Source organism: Leuciscus leuciscus (assembly GCF_965113295.1).
Source record: "Leuciscus leuciscus genome assembly, chromosome: 12".
Lineage (NCBI taxonomy): Eukaryota > Metazoa > Chordata > Actinopteri > Cypriniformes > Leuciscidae > Leuciscus > Leuciscus leuciscus.
The window spans coordinates 38,961,663-38,977,138 of NC_138736.1; the positions used below are offsets into that span (position 1 = coordinate 38,961,663).

General features: G+C 38.5%; 1 protein-coding gene across 1 annotated transcript in view; it reads left to right on the forward strand.

The window, feature by feature from the left end:
- The first annotated feature begins 519 nt into the window (after positions 1-519).
- The window catches only part of ptk2aa (protein tyrosine kinase 2aa), a 104,424-nt gene continuing 89,467 nt past the window's right edge, over positions 520-15,476 (forward strand). Inside the window, exon 1 of the mRNA XM_082185441.1 lies at positions 520-693. Within this exon, the coding sequence (XP_082041567.1) occupies positions 597-693 (97 nt within the window). The 5' untranslated portion in view covers positions 520-596. The remainder of the gene's footprint in view (positions 694-15,476) is intronic.

Consider the following 15,476-nt stretch of genomic DNA (forward strand, 5'->3'; position numbering starts at 1 on the left):
AATGTCATAATTCCGACTTTTTATGTCATGGTTATGATTTAAAAATGCATGATTTTTTTCTTTGTGGCAAAAATATGAAAAGCAAATTATAACAAACTAAATTACACTTCAGGGGGAGGGGGTTAATATCCATATGGCCAACTCTCCAATTTAGAGAGTTTCAAGGCACTGCTCATTTTTACTTGTTTTAAGGATTGAAATAATTTTTTTTAATAATTTTTAAATGCCGCAAAACATGGAGAAACTTTAACAAATCTAAATTTGTGTAGGTAAAACTTGGCTACAATCAACATATTATTACACACAAATTCAATATTTTTGTTGTCCAAAAAGACGACTTCCATACAAACACCTTTGAAATCAACAGAATCGGCGTCAGGGTTCATTTACGCGTTCGAACGAATCGATTCGTTTTGCGAATCAGACTCCCACGGCACCAGGCCCAGCGCGCGCGCGCGCTCGACTCCAGCGGCGTTCATTCACTCGGGACTGGGAGGAGGAGTGTGTGTGTGTGTGTGTGTGTAGCTGGATAGAGCTGGAGTGGGCTGGGTTCTGCCCGTCAGCCATGTTGGAATGAGAGGGAATGAAAAGCTGGAATGAGAGAGGATCGACTGGAGAAGACAGGAAAAGCGGGTTCTGGAATATCACCTCAGACGATCATAGCGCGCGAGCGACGGATCACACAACAAACGAGTGAGTAGCGCTCATTAACGCTTTGAGAAATTACTTAGGAAGGAAAAACTGTCAGTGGAAACAGTAAATATGAGGATTCCTGTACTGGATCAACCCTGCCATGCGTTCATGGGGAATACAGCTCCAAATCTAATGGATTTGGATCCGATATTTGTGCGGGATTGCGCGTTGATTGTGACGCGCATTCACGCCTCGGATTCATTGGATCAAACAAACCAAGCATTAATATTGACTTTGGGTGTTTATGTCAACGTCAGTTTCAAAAGTTTATGCCATAATACTTCAACACAAACTCATTGTTTTGGGTTGTACACAATGGTTGTATTTGTCAAATGCACAACAGCAGGATTTGATGACAGATATTCTGCAAGAGCAGCTGTTTAAGTCAACTAAAGTTACACAAAATAAAGTGTATAAAAATACACATTTAGTATATAAAAACATATGTAAAAGAATAGAGTGGTATGCAAACGATAGGCGTATAAATAATAATAAATAATACATTTGATATTCTCGGTGTGAGTAATATAGCAGAGTAAAAACATTATTTAGCATGTTTTTATTACATTTACAAAATATTTACTATGCTTTATGGGCATGTACCACAGTAATAGTATGTTTTTTTGCAGGAGTGTGATGTGCTATGGTTTTAGTACATCATACTACTAATAGTACTTTTTTGCACCCAGATTTTTCATGCAATATTGCAAGAAATTTTTTTTTTATGTATGTTTATGTTCGAACAAATATATAAATCCTGCACACAACTCAAACTCGCATCTTCATGAAATTTTATTATTTGCATCGCTTCGGTAAATCGACCTGGTATTTCCATACTTTTTGGACAGGGTACCTGGACAATAGCATATATTATTATGTAGTACATCTTGATACATATCTCACAATTTATTAGGTCACAAATTGGTTATAATTAAGACCGATATGCCCAATTGCAAATTGAATATTGAATTTTGACACATTTAAATGAACAAAAAACACAGACACCCAGTGTATTGATACAACATTGTGAGAAATAAGAATAATGAGATGTCTATCCTAAAGTATATGTGGATGTATATCATATATACTGTAATATTGAATCTGATACCATCATCATATATTGCTATCTGACACCATTACTGTACCGTGGACTGTAGTGATTAGACCAGTTTGATCAATCAGTCTAGGTCCTCGTTCTTGAATGTGATGACGGGACACACAGAGCTCTTCTTTGTTTCTGCAGGGGAATCTCAGTTATTTGCTGATGTGTTCTGGCAGCGCTGTGCCGGAGCGATACTGTATTTTCTGTGTCCTGAGGCGGTGGAAATGGGCCGGGGTATTTTTAGCGCCTCCAGTCAAGTAATGCCAGACTCTGAGATCACAGCGTTCCAGTGAATTACGGCTGACACCACTCGTCATTATCTTTGGCTTGTGAGCGCTGCATTGTCATCATGAGGGGTTGAGCTGTGTGTGAACTCAGGGAGTGCATTGCACACAGTACCTCGTTCTGTTAGAAGAATATACTCTTGCATTGATCAAATACACGCAAGGACAAATAGACGGGTTGCAGAGAACCTGATAGCTTGGATATATATACATTTAATGTAAAGGCACCAGATTTCTCTTCATAAAGGCTGAATGCATCTTTCCGACAGCGTGTAATCCTGTTGTTTTAGCTGCACAGGAAGAGCGCCTGTGATTTCAGTGGCTATGGCAGGAAGCTCAACCGTGTGTGTGTGTGTGTGTGTGTGTGTGATGGCGTTTAACTGAGATTGGTTTAGCAGGATGTAGGTACCTTGTAACGTCCCTCAGGGTTTAGGAGGAAAACGCCTTTTTCCTCTGAGCAGGAACAGACGTCTCTGTGCGTTAAGGGCATCATTGTCTGAACTAGTGATGGATGGACCTCAGCCAAGCCGATTTTTGGCAATTTAGAGACTATCGGCATCAATAGTGGTGCACGCTTGACCAGTAGCTCCCCTTGTGGTTTTTTAAAGTTCATTTTGACTAAAATAATTATTAGATCTTGCTTTCCCTGGGAATCGAACCCATGACCTTGGTGTTGCAAGCGCCAACGCTCTACTATTTGAGCTACATTTGGCAACAGTTCTTCTAACCCACATCAATTGACCCTTCGCAGGTAGTTTGATTGACAGGTGATCTGACCAATCATGATCCACCATCCGCCGAATTCGCTATTTTTGTCCGGCAAAGCAGTCAGGAGAGTTAGTAGATTAACGTTGGAGGATTTGAACTTGAAAAATGGCGTGTACTGGCGTCTTTCCGCGGTTAAAACAACATTCCTTCTGATGTTCATTCATGTTTATTTGATGCTATATATGAACTAGAAGGAAGAGATGATCGGTTCACGAGCAGCTTTAACTGAGACTTGATCTGTCAGACACATTAAAGAGCCACAAAACGGTATTTGTAGTTACAATTTGTTTAAAAAATGACCAAATTTGAAAGTTGAGACTTTGTTTCATATCAAAAGTAACCTGGTCTGTCCTGTCTCAGTGCCTCTCTGCTCCACGATGTGTGTTTCACTGCGTGAGAACATGGTGTGTGGCGTGAGAGAGGCGTGGCTTGTCGGACATAGCAACAGTAACGAAAGGGGGCGGGTCTTTGCGAACGGTCAATTACAAGATCTTAAGCAAAAATGTATGCATCTCTTGATGGAAATAACATCTCAACATTTATTTCCATTAAGAGTTGCATAGTTTTTTGGTCAAGATCTTGTATTGTTAAAATGTCAAAGCAAGAGTCCAGTGTAAAGTCTCCTCCAGAACATCTCAAACACTCTCAGTGAATTTAAGATCTGGACTCATGTGTGGAAATGATTCTTCATGTCTGATGAATCTTCACTGTCCTCCTGGATTATGGCCATGATGTGTTTCCTACATGTTTAAGAAATGGAAAGCTACACACTCCATCAGTTAGTGTTAGAAGAGCTGTTACCAATCATATATCATGCTGGAATCATAATAATCACTGCAATAATGATCCAGTCATAGACTCTTAAGCATTTGCCTGTTTAAATCCAAACAGCACTTTTTTATTGTATTTTTATTATGTCATTCACTCCTTTTCTCCAGATATTTGTATTGTCATTGCACCTTTTATTTGTGTTTTAACTCAGCATGTTTTAGCATTATCATCAGTTTTAGAAAAACCTTCAGCAAATGTATTTATTTATTTTTGTCTATGATGAGTTAATAGAAAGTTTACCTGACCGTCAATTACACTGACATATTCAAAGCGATAAATTCCCCACCAGCATCTTATACATTGCCATTATATCAGCCATCGGCAACATTGCTCTCTAGATATCGTTATCGGTTATTAAAATCCCATATCAGTCGACGACTAAACTGCTTAAATCTGAACCTGTGCGTGTGTCTCTGGCGTGTTTGTGCCAGTGTTTGTCGCTGAACAGAGCCTTCATTGAGAGCGAGAGATGGCTCCACTGTACTTACAGTTTCCAGCGTCTCAAAGACTCATTCACCAGCCGTCTGGAGGTAACGCCACTCACAGCGCACACAAACGCTGCTTTATAAAGCTCATCTGGACCGTGTTCTCTCGAGTGTTTGGTGTTCTGCTTCTCAGCGTGTTGAACAGAATAACGCCTCTGTGTGGGTCCATGCTGGATGTTAATCCGGTCCAAATAAAGCACCTGTACTTCAGCGTGCTCTTGAAATGCTTGTATAACCGGGTTCTTTGTGCAGGGACTAAAGTTTCCCGTTGGAGAGCAGTTTTAGGTTGGCCTGGTCGACACTGCGGGAAGTGGTTCCAGTTCCTGATGGCTTCAGGCTTGATCTCACACGCTGTGGCCTGTGGTTTTACCTGCCTCTCCTCCTGAGACACCCATCATTACTGCAGAGACTCTCAGACTAGACTTCTTTCCTAGTTCCGTTTTTTTCCATTGTAATTTTTCTGTATTCCATTTTTTTCTCAGTTTAATTCTTCTGGAATCCGTTTAACTGGTTAAATTAAAATTGCATGTGTAATTAATTGAGATCATGTACAATTTAACAACAATCGATTTAAAGCTTAACAAAAACGGCACTTTTAGGGCCCTATGAAATCCGTTTTATTATTCACACATTCTGTTTTCTGTTTGAATGCTTTAAAGGGCTGGTATAATGCCCTTTTCACAAGATGTAAAATAAGTCTCTGATGTCCCCAGAGTGTGTATGTGAAGTTTTAGCTCAAAATTCCCCACAGATATTTTTATATATCATGTTAAAGTTGTACATTTTTGAGGGTGAACAAAAACGTAGTTTTTGTGTCTGTCCCTTTAAATACAAATGAGCTGCTGCTCCCGGCACAGGGGGCGGAGCTTCAACAGCTTGTGTCCTTTCACACAGACATGCACTGAAAATTTCTAAACTTTTATCCTTTTATGTTCAAAACGAAGTCAGACAAAGATGGAGAGACTCAAGAAGAAGAGACAACATGTAGAAGCAACAGGACATTTCTGAATGGTTAGTTGATGAATTTATGTAGCTTATGTGTAGTTATCTTCTAGTCATTGATTAGCATATTCTGTCATGATAATCTAGAAATCGCGTTCCCGAGGGCGGGGTTTATGTAAATTCTAGGGTTAGAAAAGTGAAATCATAAGCAACCACCCCTTTAATTACTTTTTAATAATCAAAACGCATGTCTAATGAACTGCATTCATAAAACTTGATCAATTCAATAATTTATAAATATATATATATATGTTTTTGTACAATAATATGGCCCTATGAAATGTTTTATTTTTTCATATTTCTTTATGAGCTTCAAAATTCACAGACACACACTAGTCCATATTGTGATTTGATTAAGTGCACAGCCCCACTTTTGATTTATTTATCCAAAATTTGCCAAATTCCGTGACATTCCGTATTAAACTGTAAATTCCATTTTTATGACTGAATTCCGTGTTTCCGTCCACATTATCTGCATCGTGGAAGCCATAGGGCCCTAAAAGAGGGACGGCACAGGAAGTGACATCCAAACAATCGGTCTCTGTATGAGATTAGTTGTGTTCAGTTTAGTTCAGCTCTTTCCACTCTCCAAGCCAGATCCCTGCCGGTGGAAGGAGGGCTTTTTCCGTGTGGGAAGTATGTTTATGTTCCATAAAGCTGCATGAAAACAATGGCTACTGTTCAGTCTCGCAGTCCTGTGGGAATCTGCCTCCTTTAGCACTCGTCTTCAGTGTGATGCTGGGACAGGAAGTGATGTCGTGCATACAGGAAGCCTCATACAGCACAGGTTACATCTGGAACGGAACACATGCATATACTGCTTATTGCACACTGCATAGAATATACTATTTTTTCTTCTTCTTTTAAGTAGTATGTGAAACGTGTCAGTTCAGTAGTGCGCTACATTGCTGTCACATGATCTTGATCTTAATTCAAAGTGGTGTCTAGTTATAGAGCTGAAAAATAAATGCATTTGTTTTGCATTTATATAATTCATTTTGTGTAATCTAATTAAGTTTGGGCTGGGTTCAGTAAGATTTTTTTTTTAAAGAAATTAATACTTTTGTTCAGCAAGTTGTCGGACGCACTAAATTGATCAAAAGTGACTATCTTTTTTTTTTTGTCTTTTTTTTTACATTAATTTTCATGTGCATAAATGATAACACAATTTTCATTTTTGGGTAAACTATGCTTTTAAGTATGGAGGCACCGAAATACATTTTTTTGGCCGATACCGATAACCGATAACTCTTTATATTTGAAAGCAGATAAACGAAATATTGGCTGATTAATCTAAATCCAAAATTTTATATAATTTTTGAGAGCCTGATTACAAAAACAAAAGTCTCACCATTAAAAAGCCTTGTCCCAAACACACAATAATATTCTCATTATAATTTCATGTAGCCGATATGACAGACTTGCGATGCACATGTTGCACTGAACCATATTTTCCTTTTTTGAAGTGATTCCAATCATATTTCAAGCAATTAAAAATCATAATTTCGAACAGTGCGCATCTGAAGTGTCTCAGCTGAAGGATATAATCCATTATTTATCGGCTTTAATATATCGGACAAATGTTCTTATCGGGCCGGTAACCTTAAAAATGAACATATATCGTCGAATACCGATTTGGTGGCTGATATATCCTGCATTCCCACTTTAAAGCACATAAAGAAACACTTTTCAAGAGAAGCTTTTGAGTTCCGGTATCTTTTCAGGTTCTGAATAGTATTTTCTCTCATCTCCTCTAAAAGCCTGCGCTTCTCAAGCTGTCATGTTGTTCCTGCGAGACTCTCAGCCTGTGTGAAGCTGAGGCCGGTTCTTGTTTCCCCAGAATGCTCTTTGCTTGTGTCTGATGCGCTCGCGTCTGAAAGCGGTGTTGTCTCGCAGTGACACGTCCCTGATGTTCCTTCAGCTCTGCTTTTGAGTTTCCCAGCGGCTCTTAAGAGGCTTAAACTGACACTGTCAGCAGTGAAGGGCTTTGAGAGTTCAATAAACGCTGATGTCTGAGGGGACTGCCTTGACTTTACCCAAAAGCCACAATTCTTTCAGTGCACAACATCATATTCACGTTTTTGATGCGCTGGCAGGAATTTTAGAAGTAATGGTTGGTTGGTTTATGTAGTCTGTTTTAAAGTCAACATAAAAAAAATGCTTTTTTTCTTTTTTTTAAAGGGTGATATAATGCCCTTTTCACAAGATGTAAAGTTAAAGGTATAGCGGAGGATGTTTTACTTCCTGGTGCGTAACCTATACTATTGGTCCTCCTAATTGTCAATCATTCTGGTGAATCAATCAAACTTTTCAAAAAGTGGAGAGGGCGGGTCTTATCTAAAATTTGGAAAGATCCTCCGCTATACCTTTAAGTCTCTGATGTCCCCAGAGTGTGTGTGTGAAGTTTTAGCTCAAAATACCCCACAGATTTTTTTTATATAGCATGTTAAATTTGTCGCTTTTTGAGGGTGAGCAAAAACGCAGTTTTTGTGCGTGTCCCTTTAAATGCAAATGAGCTGCTGCTCCCGGCACAGGGGGCGGAGCTTCAACAGCTTGTGTCCTGAAACTTTTAGCCTTTTAATGTTCAAACCGAAGTCAGACAATGATGGAGAGACTCAAGAAGAAGTGGTAACATGTAGAAGCAACAGGACATTTCTGATTGGTTAGTTGATGAGTTTATGTAGCTTATGTGTAGTTATCTTCTAGTCATTGATTAGCATATTCTGTCTTGATAATATATAAATCGTGTTCTCGGGGGCGGGGTTTATGTCAATTCTAGGGTTGGTGATGTCCATAGACAGTATATAAACTGGACACAGCGACCCCATTGGATTCAACAGAGAAAAGTGAATTAAATTAGAAGCTCTCACTTCCTGATGGTCGAGCGTACTGCGCAGACTCAAACTGAGCTTGACGACGTAGATGTGACGTGAGCAACCCGTCTGTCTTCTAGTAGCTGTGCCAAGAGAAATCTGAATCATTCCCTTCCGAAACTTGCAGAGACGGAGAGTGTGAGTAGGAGCTGTCCATGAGCTAGGTATTCCATGAGCAAGTATTCTGATTAATTATTTTGTCATTTTGCCTCCACGTCCCCCCGATTGCCCGCGAGCTTCTCCTCCTGTCCATACGGTAATCTCTCTACTGTGCGACAGAGAGTCGCGTGGTTATGACGCAATCGTTAGCCTATTTTTACAAAAACTGCATCTACGGGGCCATAACGTAAGATACAAGGTAATGCAGTCTTTTATACATTTTCGTGTTTCTTTAGAAATAAATAATGGACAAATAGAGTCTTTAAACGCCTCAGATGTAAAGTTATTCGCTGTCAAAGTGACCCCAAAATGAGTGGGAGTCAATGGAATGCTAACAGCAGGAGATGGTCAGCTAATCAATGGCGGCGCCCGGGGAAGCTTCAATATTTTCCGAAACACTGCCCCCCTGGTGATGTCACTAACCCGGGAGGAATGTCATGTAGTCCCTACCAGCCGTTTGTTGTAGTCCTTAAAAAGCAATTTCTGTCTTTGAACTTTGAGCGTTGTAACTTTGCAGATGTTGTTTATGCTCAAACAGCAACATTACACACTAACTAAAGTTAGAAAAGTGAAATCATAATCAACCGCCCCTTTAATACAGATTTATTTGTACCTGTTAATAATTAAATTCATGATAATGCTATCATTTTTGGTCTATTTTTTGGTCTATTCAAAAAGAAAAAAGACTATATTTACATGCGTATATCTGCTAAAAGTTGATTTGATCAGTTTTCAAGAGTACACTAGCATATAAGGACTAAAAGCCACATTTAAATGAACACAATTTGATTTGATCTAGTTACTTGATCTGCTTGCTGTACTCTACTAGTAAGTAAGTCAGTACATTTTATTTATATAGCACATTTAAACATAGCAGAACTATCCAAAGTGCTGAACAAAGTAAAAAACAAATCAAATAAAACAGAAAACAACCAAACAGAACAGACAGAAACAGCAGCAAGATAATATTAAAATGACAGGGAATAAAGATAAGTTTTCAATTTAGATTTAAAAATAGCAATTGAAGGTGCAAGAAGGCGGATGTCCAGAGGCGACTGGTTACACAGACGGGGGCGGCAACAGCAAAGGCTCTATCTGTACACGGGAGACGGGAGCGAGGGATAGATAAAAGAGCCCTGTCTGAAGATCTTAAAGATAGTGGATGCCAGGGGAGGAAGAAGATCTCTAAGATATAATAGAGCTCGATCATTAAGAGAACAGAATTTTAAACTGAATTCTAAAATGGATCGGGAGCCAATGAAGCGAAGCTAAGATTGGGGTGACCATTTTAAACACACTAGCTATGTTTCCATCCACCTGTTCTTATGCACATTTTGGGATATCGCATACATTTTTTTTTTCTAAATTCTCAAATTGATTCAGATAAATGTGCATAAACTATATGATGGAAACACATTTACAGAATAAGTTCCTCAAAAAAAACCACACTTCTGAAATGCTGTTTTAGTTTTGGTCTAATCGGGATAATTCCCTTCCAGAACTCTCTTGACTCTTACCCAACTGCGTTCAATAACTTAAGATAACTTTATTGAGTTTCGTCTGTGCACTCTTGAGGCGCAAGTAATATATATTATATACTGTGGCTTCTCCTACTACAGCAACTTTAGCTCCAGTTTATCAAGAATTTATGATTTTGCTTTCTTCGACTCAACGGATGGAAACGTTGCTTTATTCGCCAATGTTTTATGCGATATTCCAATTTTGTGCACAAGTTAAATTCACAACTTTGGATGAAAACAGCTTCTGATATACTAATATGAGACCCTGGACCACAAAACCAGTCACATGGGTCAATTTTTTCATCATATGAAAGCTGAATAAATGAGCTTTCCATTGATGTATGGTTTGTTAGGATAGGACAATATTTGGTCGAGATACAACTATTGAACATCTGGAATCTGAGGGTGCAAAAAAAATCGAAACATTGAGAAAATCTCCTTTAAAATTGTTCATTTATGTTCACGATTGTGCTGCATTCACTCACAAAAACAAATGTTTTATATATTTACGGTTGGAAATGTACAAAATATCTTCATGGAACATGATCTTTACTTAATATCCTAATGATTTTTGGCATAAAAGAAAAATGGATAATTTTGACCCATACAATGTATTGTCGGCTATTGCCACAAATATACCCGTGTGACTTGCGACAAATGCATGAACTTGTAATGAACTTCTACATCCCAAAAAAAGCCTCAGTGATTCACTGTCCTTTTCATCTGAAAATATTTGAAAATATGTCCATCCCTGTTTGCCTCCCTCTTCCGTGGACAAATGATGGTGTGAATGACAGGCTTGTACTTCGCCGGTCTCTCAGTGCGTGTCCTGATCGGGAAAGTCTCTTTTCCAAGCCACTGGCGGGAATGCTTTGCTCCGGCGTCTCGTCCGACGGTCTGTGAAATTACAGCAGGTGTTCTGGGAGATAAGGAGTTTCCCTGAGTCTGTCCATCATTTATAAATCCCCTTTATTCACTCATCTGTTCTTAATTTGCTGTCATGCTCTTTCATGTATAAAGAAGATCTTGGGACGCTTGGTCTTCAAGCTGTTGGGTTTCATTCAGTATATTATATACTAATAGAGAATAATAATGTAACCATGAGTAATTTGAACCATATATATGTATATAAAGGGCTGAGCAATTGCGAAATAAAAGTTTGTGTTTACATAATATATGTGTGTGTACTGTGTATAATTATTTTGTATATATAAATACACACGTTTGCATGTAAATGTGTTATTTATATACAAAATATTTATACTTGTATATAATATAAATGATATATAAATATATACATGCAAATATTTCTTAAATATATACATGCATATGTGTGTATTTATATATATATATACAACATAATTATATATATATTGGTTATTTTCTGAGTTTATTTGTCTATATATGATGTATTTTCAGCATCTGAAAGGCAGGTGCAGCACACGCTGCGGTCTCTAGATGATATATTTGGACTGTTTTGATTTTTCCCAGCAGGATTTCGATCCCGTTTGGATTGTCCTCTTCGGAGCTGTGGGCTTTTGAAGCTCTTATCCAATCAGATCAGTTTCTCTGAGTGTTTGCGTGTGTCTAGCAGTGAGTGTGTGGTTTTGGTTGTTTGTTTAACCTGTTGTAGTTGTTCGCTAGCTGAAGTGTTAGCCGTGCTCCTTCTAGCTGGTGTGTGTGCGTCTCCTCACAATGAAGGGAAATGACCTCATAGTTAATCACACTGTGTCCTCAGGGCTTCGACTGGGCTGTTGGGACACACACACACACACACACACACACACACACACACACACAGAATGACATCACTCCCCATCCACCCATGTCCCCGGGAGGATTGTGTCCTCAACATGCATCTCTGACAGAAAGAAACAGACATGTCTGAAATGACTTTTGAGATTTAACATTGGGAAATGTCATTGTACATCAGTCCAAACCTCAGAAGTGTGACCTGTGAATGTGTTAGCTTTATTCTGTAAGTGCTGAAGAGTCAAGTCCCCTTTATTTATAGAGCGCTTTATACAATACAGATCGTTTCAGCGCAGCTTTACGGTGATAACAGGAAAGTAAAGCGTTTCGGCTGTTGTTCTGCTGAAGTCAGTTCTGTTGTAAAGATCATCAATTATTAAATTAGTTAATTTAATATATAAAGCAGTTCTGCTCAGTTCTGCTCATTCAACAGCGTCAGTGCAGTCAGATCAATAATATAGTTGGGAACACTCTACTACAATAAGGTTCATTAGTTAACATGAACTAATAATGAACAATTTATTAATCTTAGTTAATATTAATTTCAACATTTACAAATACATTTTTAAAATCAAAGGTTGTATTTGTAAACATTAGTTGCACTGTGAACTAACAATGAACAGCTGCATTTTTATCAACTAACATTAACAAAGATTAATAAATACTGTAACAAATGTATTGCTCATTGTTAGTTCAGGTTAGTTAATACATTAACTAATGAACCTTATTGTAAAGTGTCACCGATATTGTTGAATATTAGGAGTTTCTTACCAATCTGGCCTCCTTTCATGCATTCAAACAAGTTTATTTTATTCTGAAGCTGTCCTGTAGATCTCTCGTTACCATATAGAAAAGAATAGTCTTGTGACCCTTGACCTCCCCCCTCAGCTCCGAGAGGGCATGTAATGGTCTGTAATTGGGTTACAACAGTGTCGAGTGTGAGTCACGGAGAGACAGAAAGAGAAGTGGATGAAACGCACTGTGATGAACAACGTCAGACATTGTGTGCAGAAATGTGACGCTGTTTTTTAATGGCCGGAGGAAATAAGTGGCAAGAATAATAATCTATAGGCGCGTTTCCATTACAGATTTGTGCAAAACTTATTATTATTTTTTTTTACGAAATGACGGCGTTTCCATTAACCGATGTTATGCGACTACAGTGTCATTTTTTCCTCTCGCGATAAGTCATTCCAAAAATCATGGCAACGGACGTTGGTAAGTTTATATATCACAGCCACGTACCGCACTAGACATTATTATTAATGGAAGGAAACGTAGGCGTGTTATCCAATCATTAATGGCAAGGGACCCTTACTTACAGCACATATTTTTTTCATATGTGTTTCTGGGTGTTTCTCACTCATTTCTGCTCCGAGGTCTTGATCGTGGCACTTCTTTGAGGTTTAGAATCCAGTATTTCTGTAATTCTTTTGTCTTTTATGAGTTTAATAAAGAACTCTGTCTCGTCTTCTGTCCAAACACACTGCGTCGTCTACGTCAGGTGACCTGTAAATGCGCAAAAACTGTTTCCATTGCAGTTTTGCGAAATATTCCTTTTTCGAATTGCCTGAAAAACCGCCTCATGCGAGCGTAAAAACTTTTTTGCGATAAATGGGAGTTTTTGCGAAATTGACGTGTTTCCATTGAGCGTATTTCCAATTCGCAATTTCAGTTTGCGCAATTTGAAGGGTAATGGAAACGTGGCTTATGAAACTCATCCGGAAATTACAAACAGACTTTTTATTATTCTTAAAACTAGACTTGAGCCTCTGGCCAAAAAATCCCCCGATGACGCAAAATGACGATTTTTGCGTCATCGGAGGATTTTTTAAAGACAAAAAAATTACATAAATCTCTGGTCTCAGGGGGATATGAGGGTGGAAAGCACGGTAATTCGAAAATACTAATGGTTTTCTACTAATACAGAGCTTAATGCTAAATCCTGAAGTATCCCTTTAAAGGTGAAGACCTGACTCTATACATGTTGTGTAAGATTCCCCTCTCTGTTAAACATGTGTTATTAGATTGTCCTGGACTTCAATGCTCTTTTATGAAGTTACCTCACTTAAGGACTTATTTAGTAAGATTATGCCTGAAAAGGTTTTGGATTTTTTTTCTTATCATATGTTCATTTAAAAAATCTTGTATAATGACTTGTTTTTTTGTTTGTTTGGTTTTTATTTTATATATATATAATATTTGTATTTTTGTCAGCCATGAAAATAGCTTTGAATGCTGACATGGCACTAAATAAAACAATCTGAATGTGAATGGCCGGGAGGAAGGTTCTCTGTGTGTGTGTGTGTGTGTGTGTGTGTGTGTGTGTGTGTCGAGTCCTGAACGCTGGAGTCGTTTATTATGACCGGCTGCAAACGTTCATCTGTAGATACAGCAGATCCAGTAATTATAGCCTCTTTAGCAGCTCGCAGGGACTCGTTCCAGTTGGCAAGAGTGTTTCACATCACATATGTACAGAAACATGGCTAGTTGTGCTCAGACTGAGGTGTCATACGCCTCCTCCTGTGTGCGTTTAGGGCCGTATGAAGGTAATATGATGCCAAAAAGTACCATTTCGGCAACGAGAACGTTTCTGAGCCAAATGAAGATTAAGATGTGTTAACTGGTGACTGGCGTGTTTATCGAACCAATCAAATAAGAGTAAATCGAGAGTCAGTGAGAAGCTCATTTGATTGGCTACATGAAGAAAGTGGACCCGCCCTCCTCTTCGCTTGCAAAACTCAACGAGTGAGAGATTCGTGCCAAAACTGGAAGCGCAGGTAAAAGAAAGAAGATCCGATTTATTTTGCGTTCGCTTGAAGCTGCAGTTTCACAACACATAAATTACACTTACGAATAACAGTAAAATGCTGCAAATATTTTTTGCAGCATTACACCTTTACAAATATTCTCTTGTGCATGCAAATTTAATTTACACTTGCAAAATGTACACGTTCATAAATCTTACCCTGCGCATGCGATTCTTTATGGCATCATATTACCTTCATAGCCGTGTCTTATTTTGGTATTTATGACACTTTTTTTAAATTGTTTTTAGCAAAACATCATTTATGTTGTTTTTTAGCTTCTTTTTTTTAAGCTAATTTAGCTTTTTTCATCCTCTCTTTGTCCCTTAGATCAGAAACACAATTACATGAATGTAGATATGAGTACTTTGCTAGTGCATTGCAAGCACCCAGTTCTGCTTTCCATAATTAATGTGCATACTAATCGAGTGCTCAAGGGGGCACTAGTTTTTGTTTTGTGTTTTTCCCCCCTTGAATATCTGCGTCATAATATATGTTATTATTTAGTATGTTGTTGAGTCAGAATAGTTCTGTAAGTTAGAGTATGTCTATATTGTATAGAGATGCAAAATATAGTGATTAAAATATCATTATTTTTTTAAGTAATTTTTTCTCTGTACCGGTCTATATTTAACATATATCAGCTGATGTACAAATTATTTATATATATATATATATATTTAGACAATGTAGAATTTGAATGTTTTGTTAAAATATTACTGTCCAGAATCAGCAGGATGAAGTGTTTGGCTGCTCCCCCGAGTCTGTCTGATGTGATCCTCATGAACACTATTGCCTCCTCCACTAGTGGGCGCTGAAGGCCTGTGGGTAACGGTCACGTCACATGACTCACGCGATCAGAGATGTGTCGCTCACGAGGACAGATAGGCTGCGCTCCCTGAACACTGATAAGCTTCGTCTGTCTCTCTCGCTCTTCATGCATCTGAAGACGGCCTTGAAGAGAACGAGCTGATAGGAGGTTGAAAGTGTGTGTCAGGCAGGTTAAGAGTGAAAGAAGCTGTGTGTGTGTGTGTTTTTCTGTGTGTGTGTCTGTGTGTGTGCATGTGCGTCTGGGTATGTCTGTGTGTGCATGTGTGTCTGTGTGCGTGTGTGTGTGTGTGTCTGTGTGAGTGGGTGCGTGTGTGTCTGTGTGTGTGTGTGTGTGTGCATGTGTGCGTGTGTGTGCATGTGTGCGTGTGT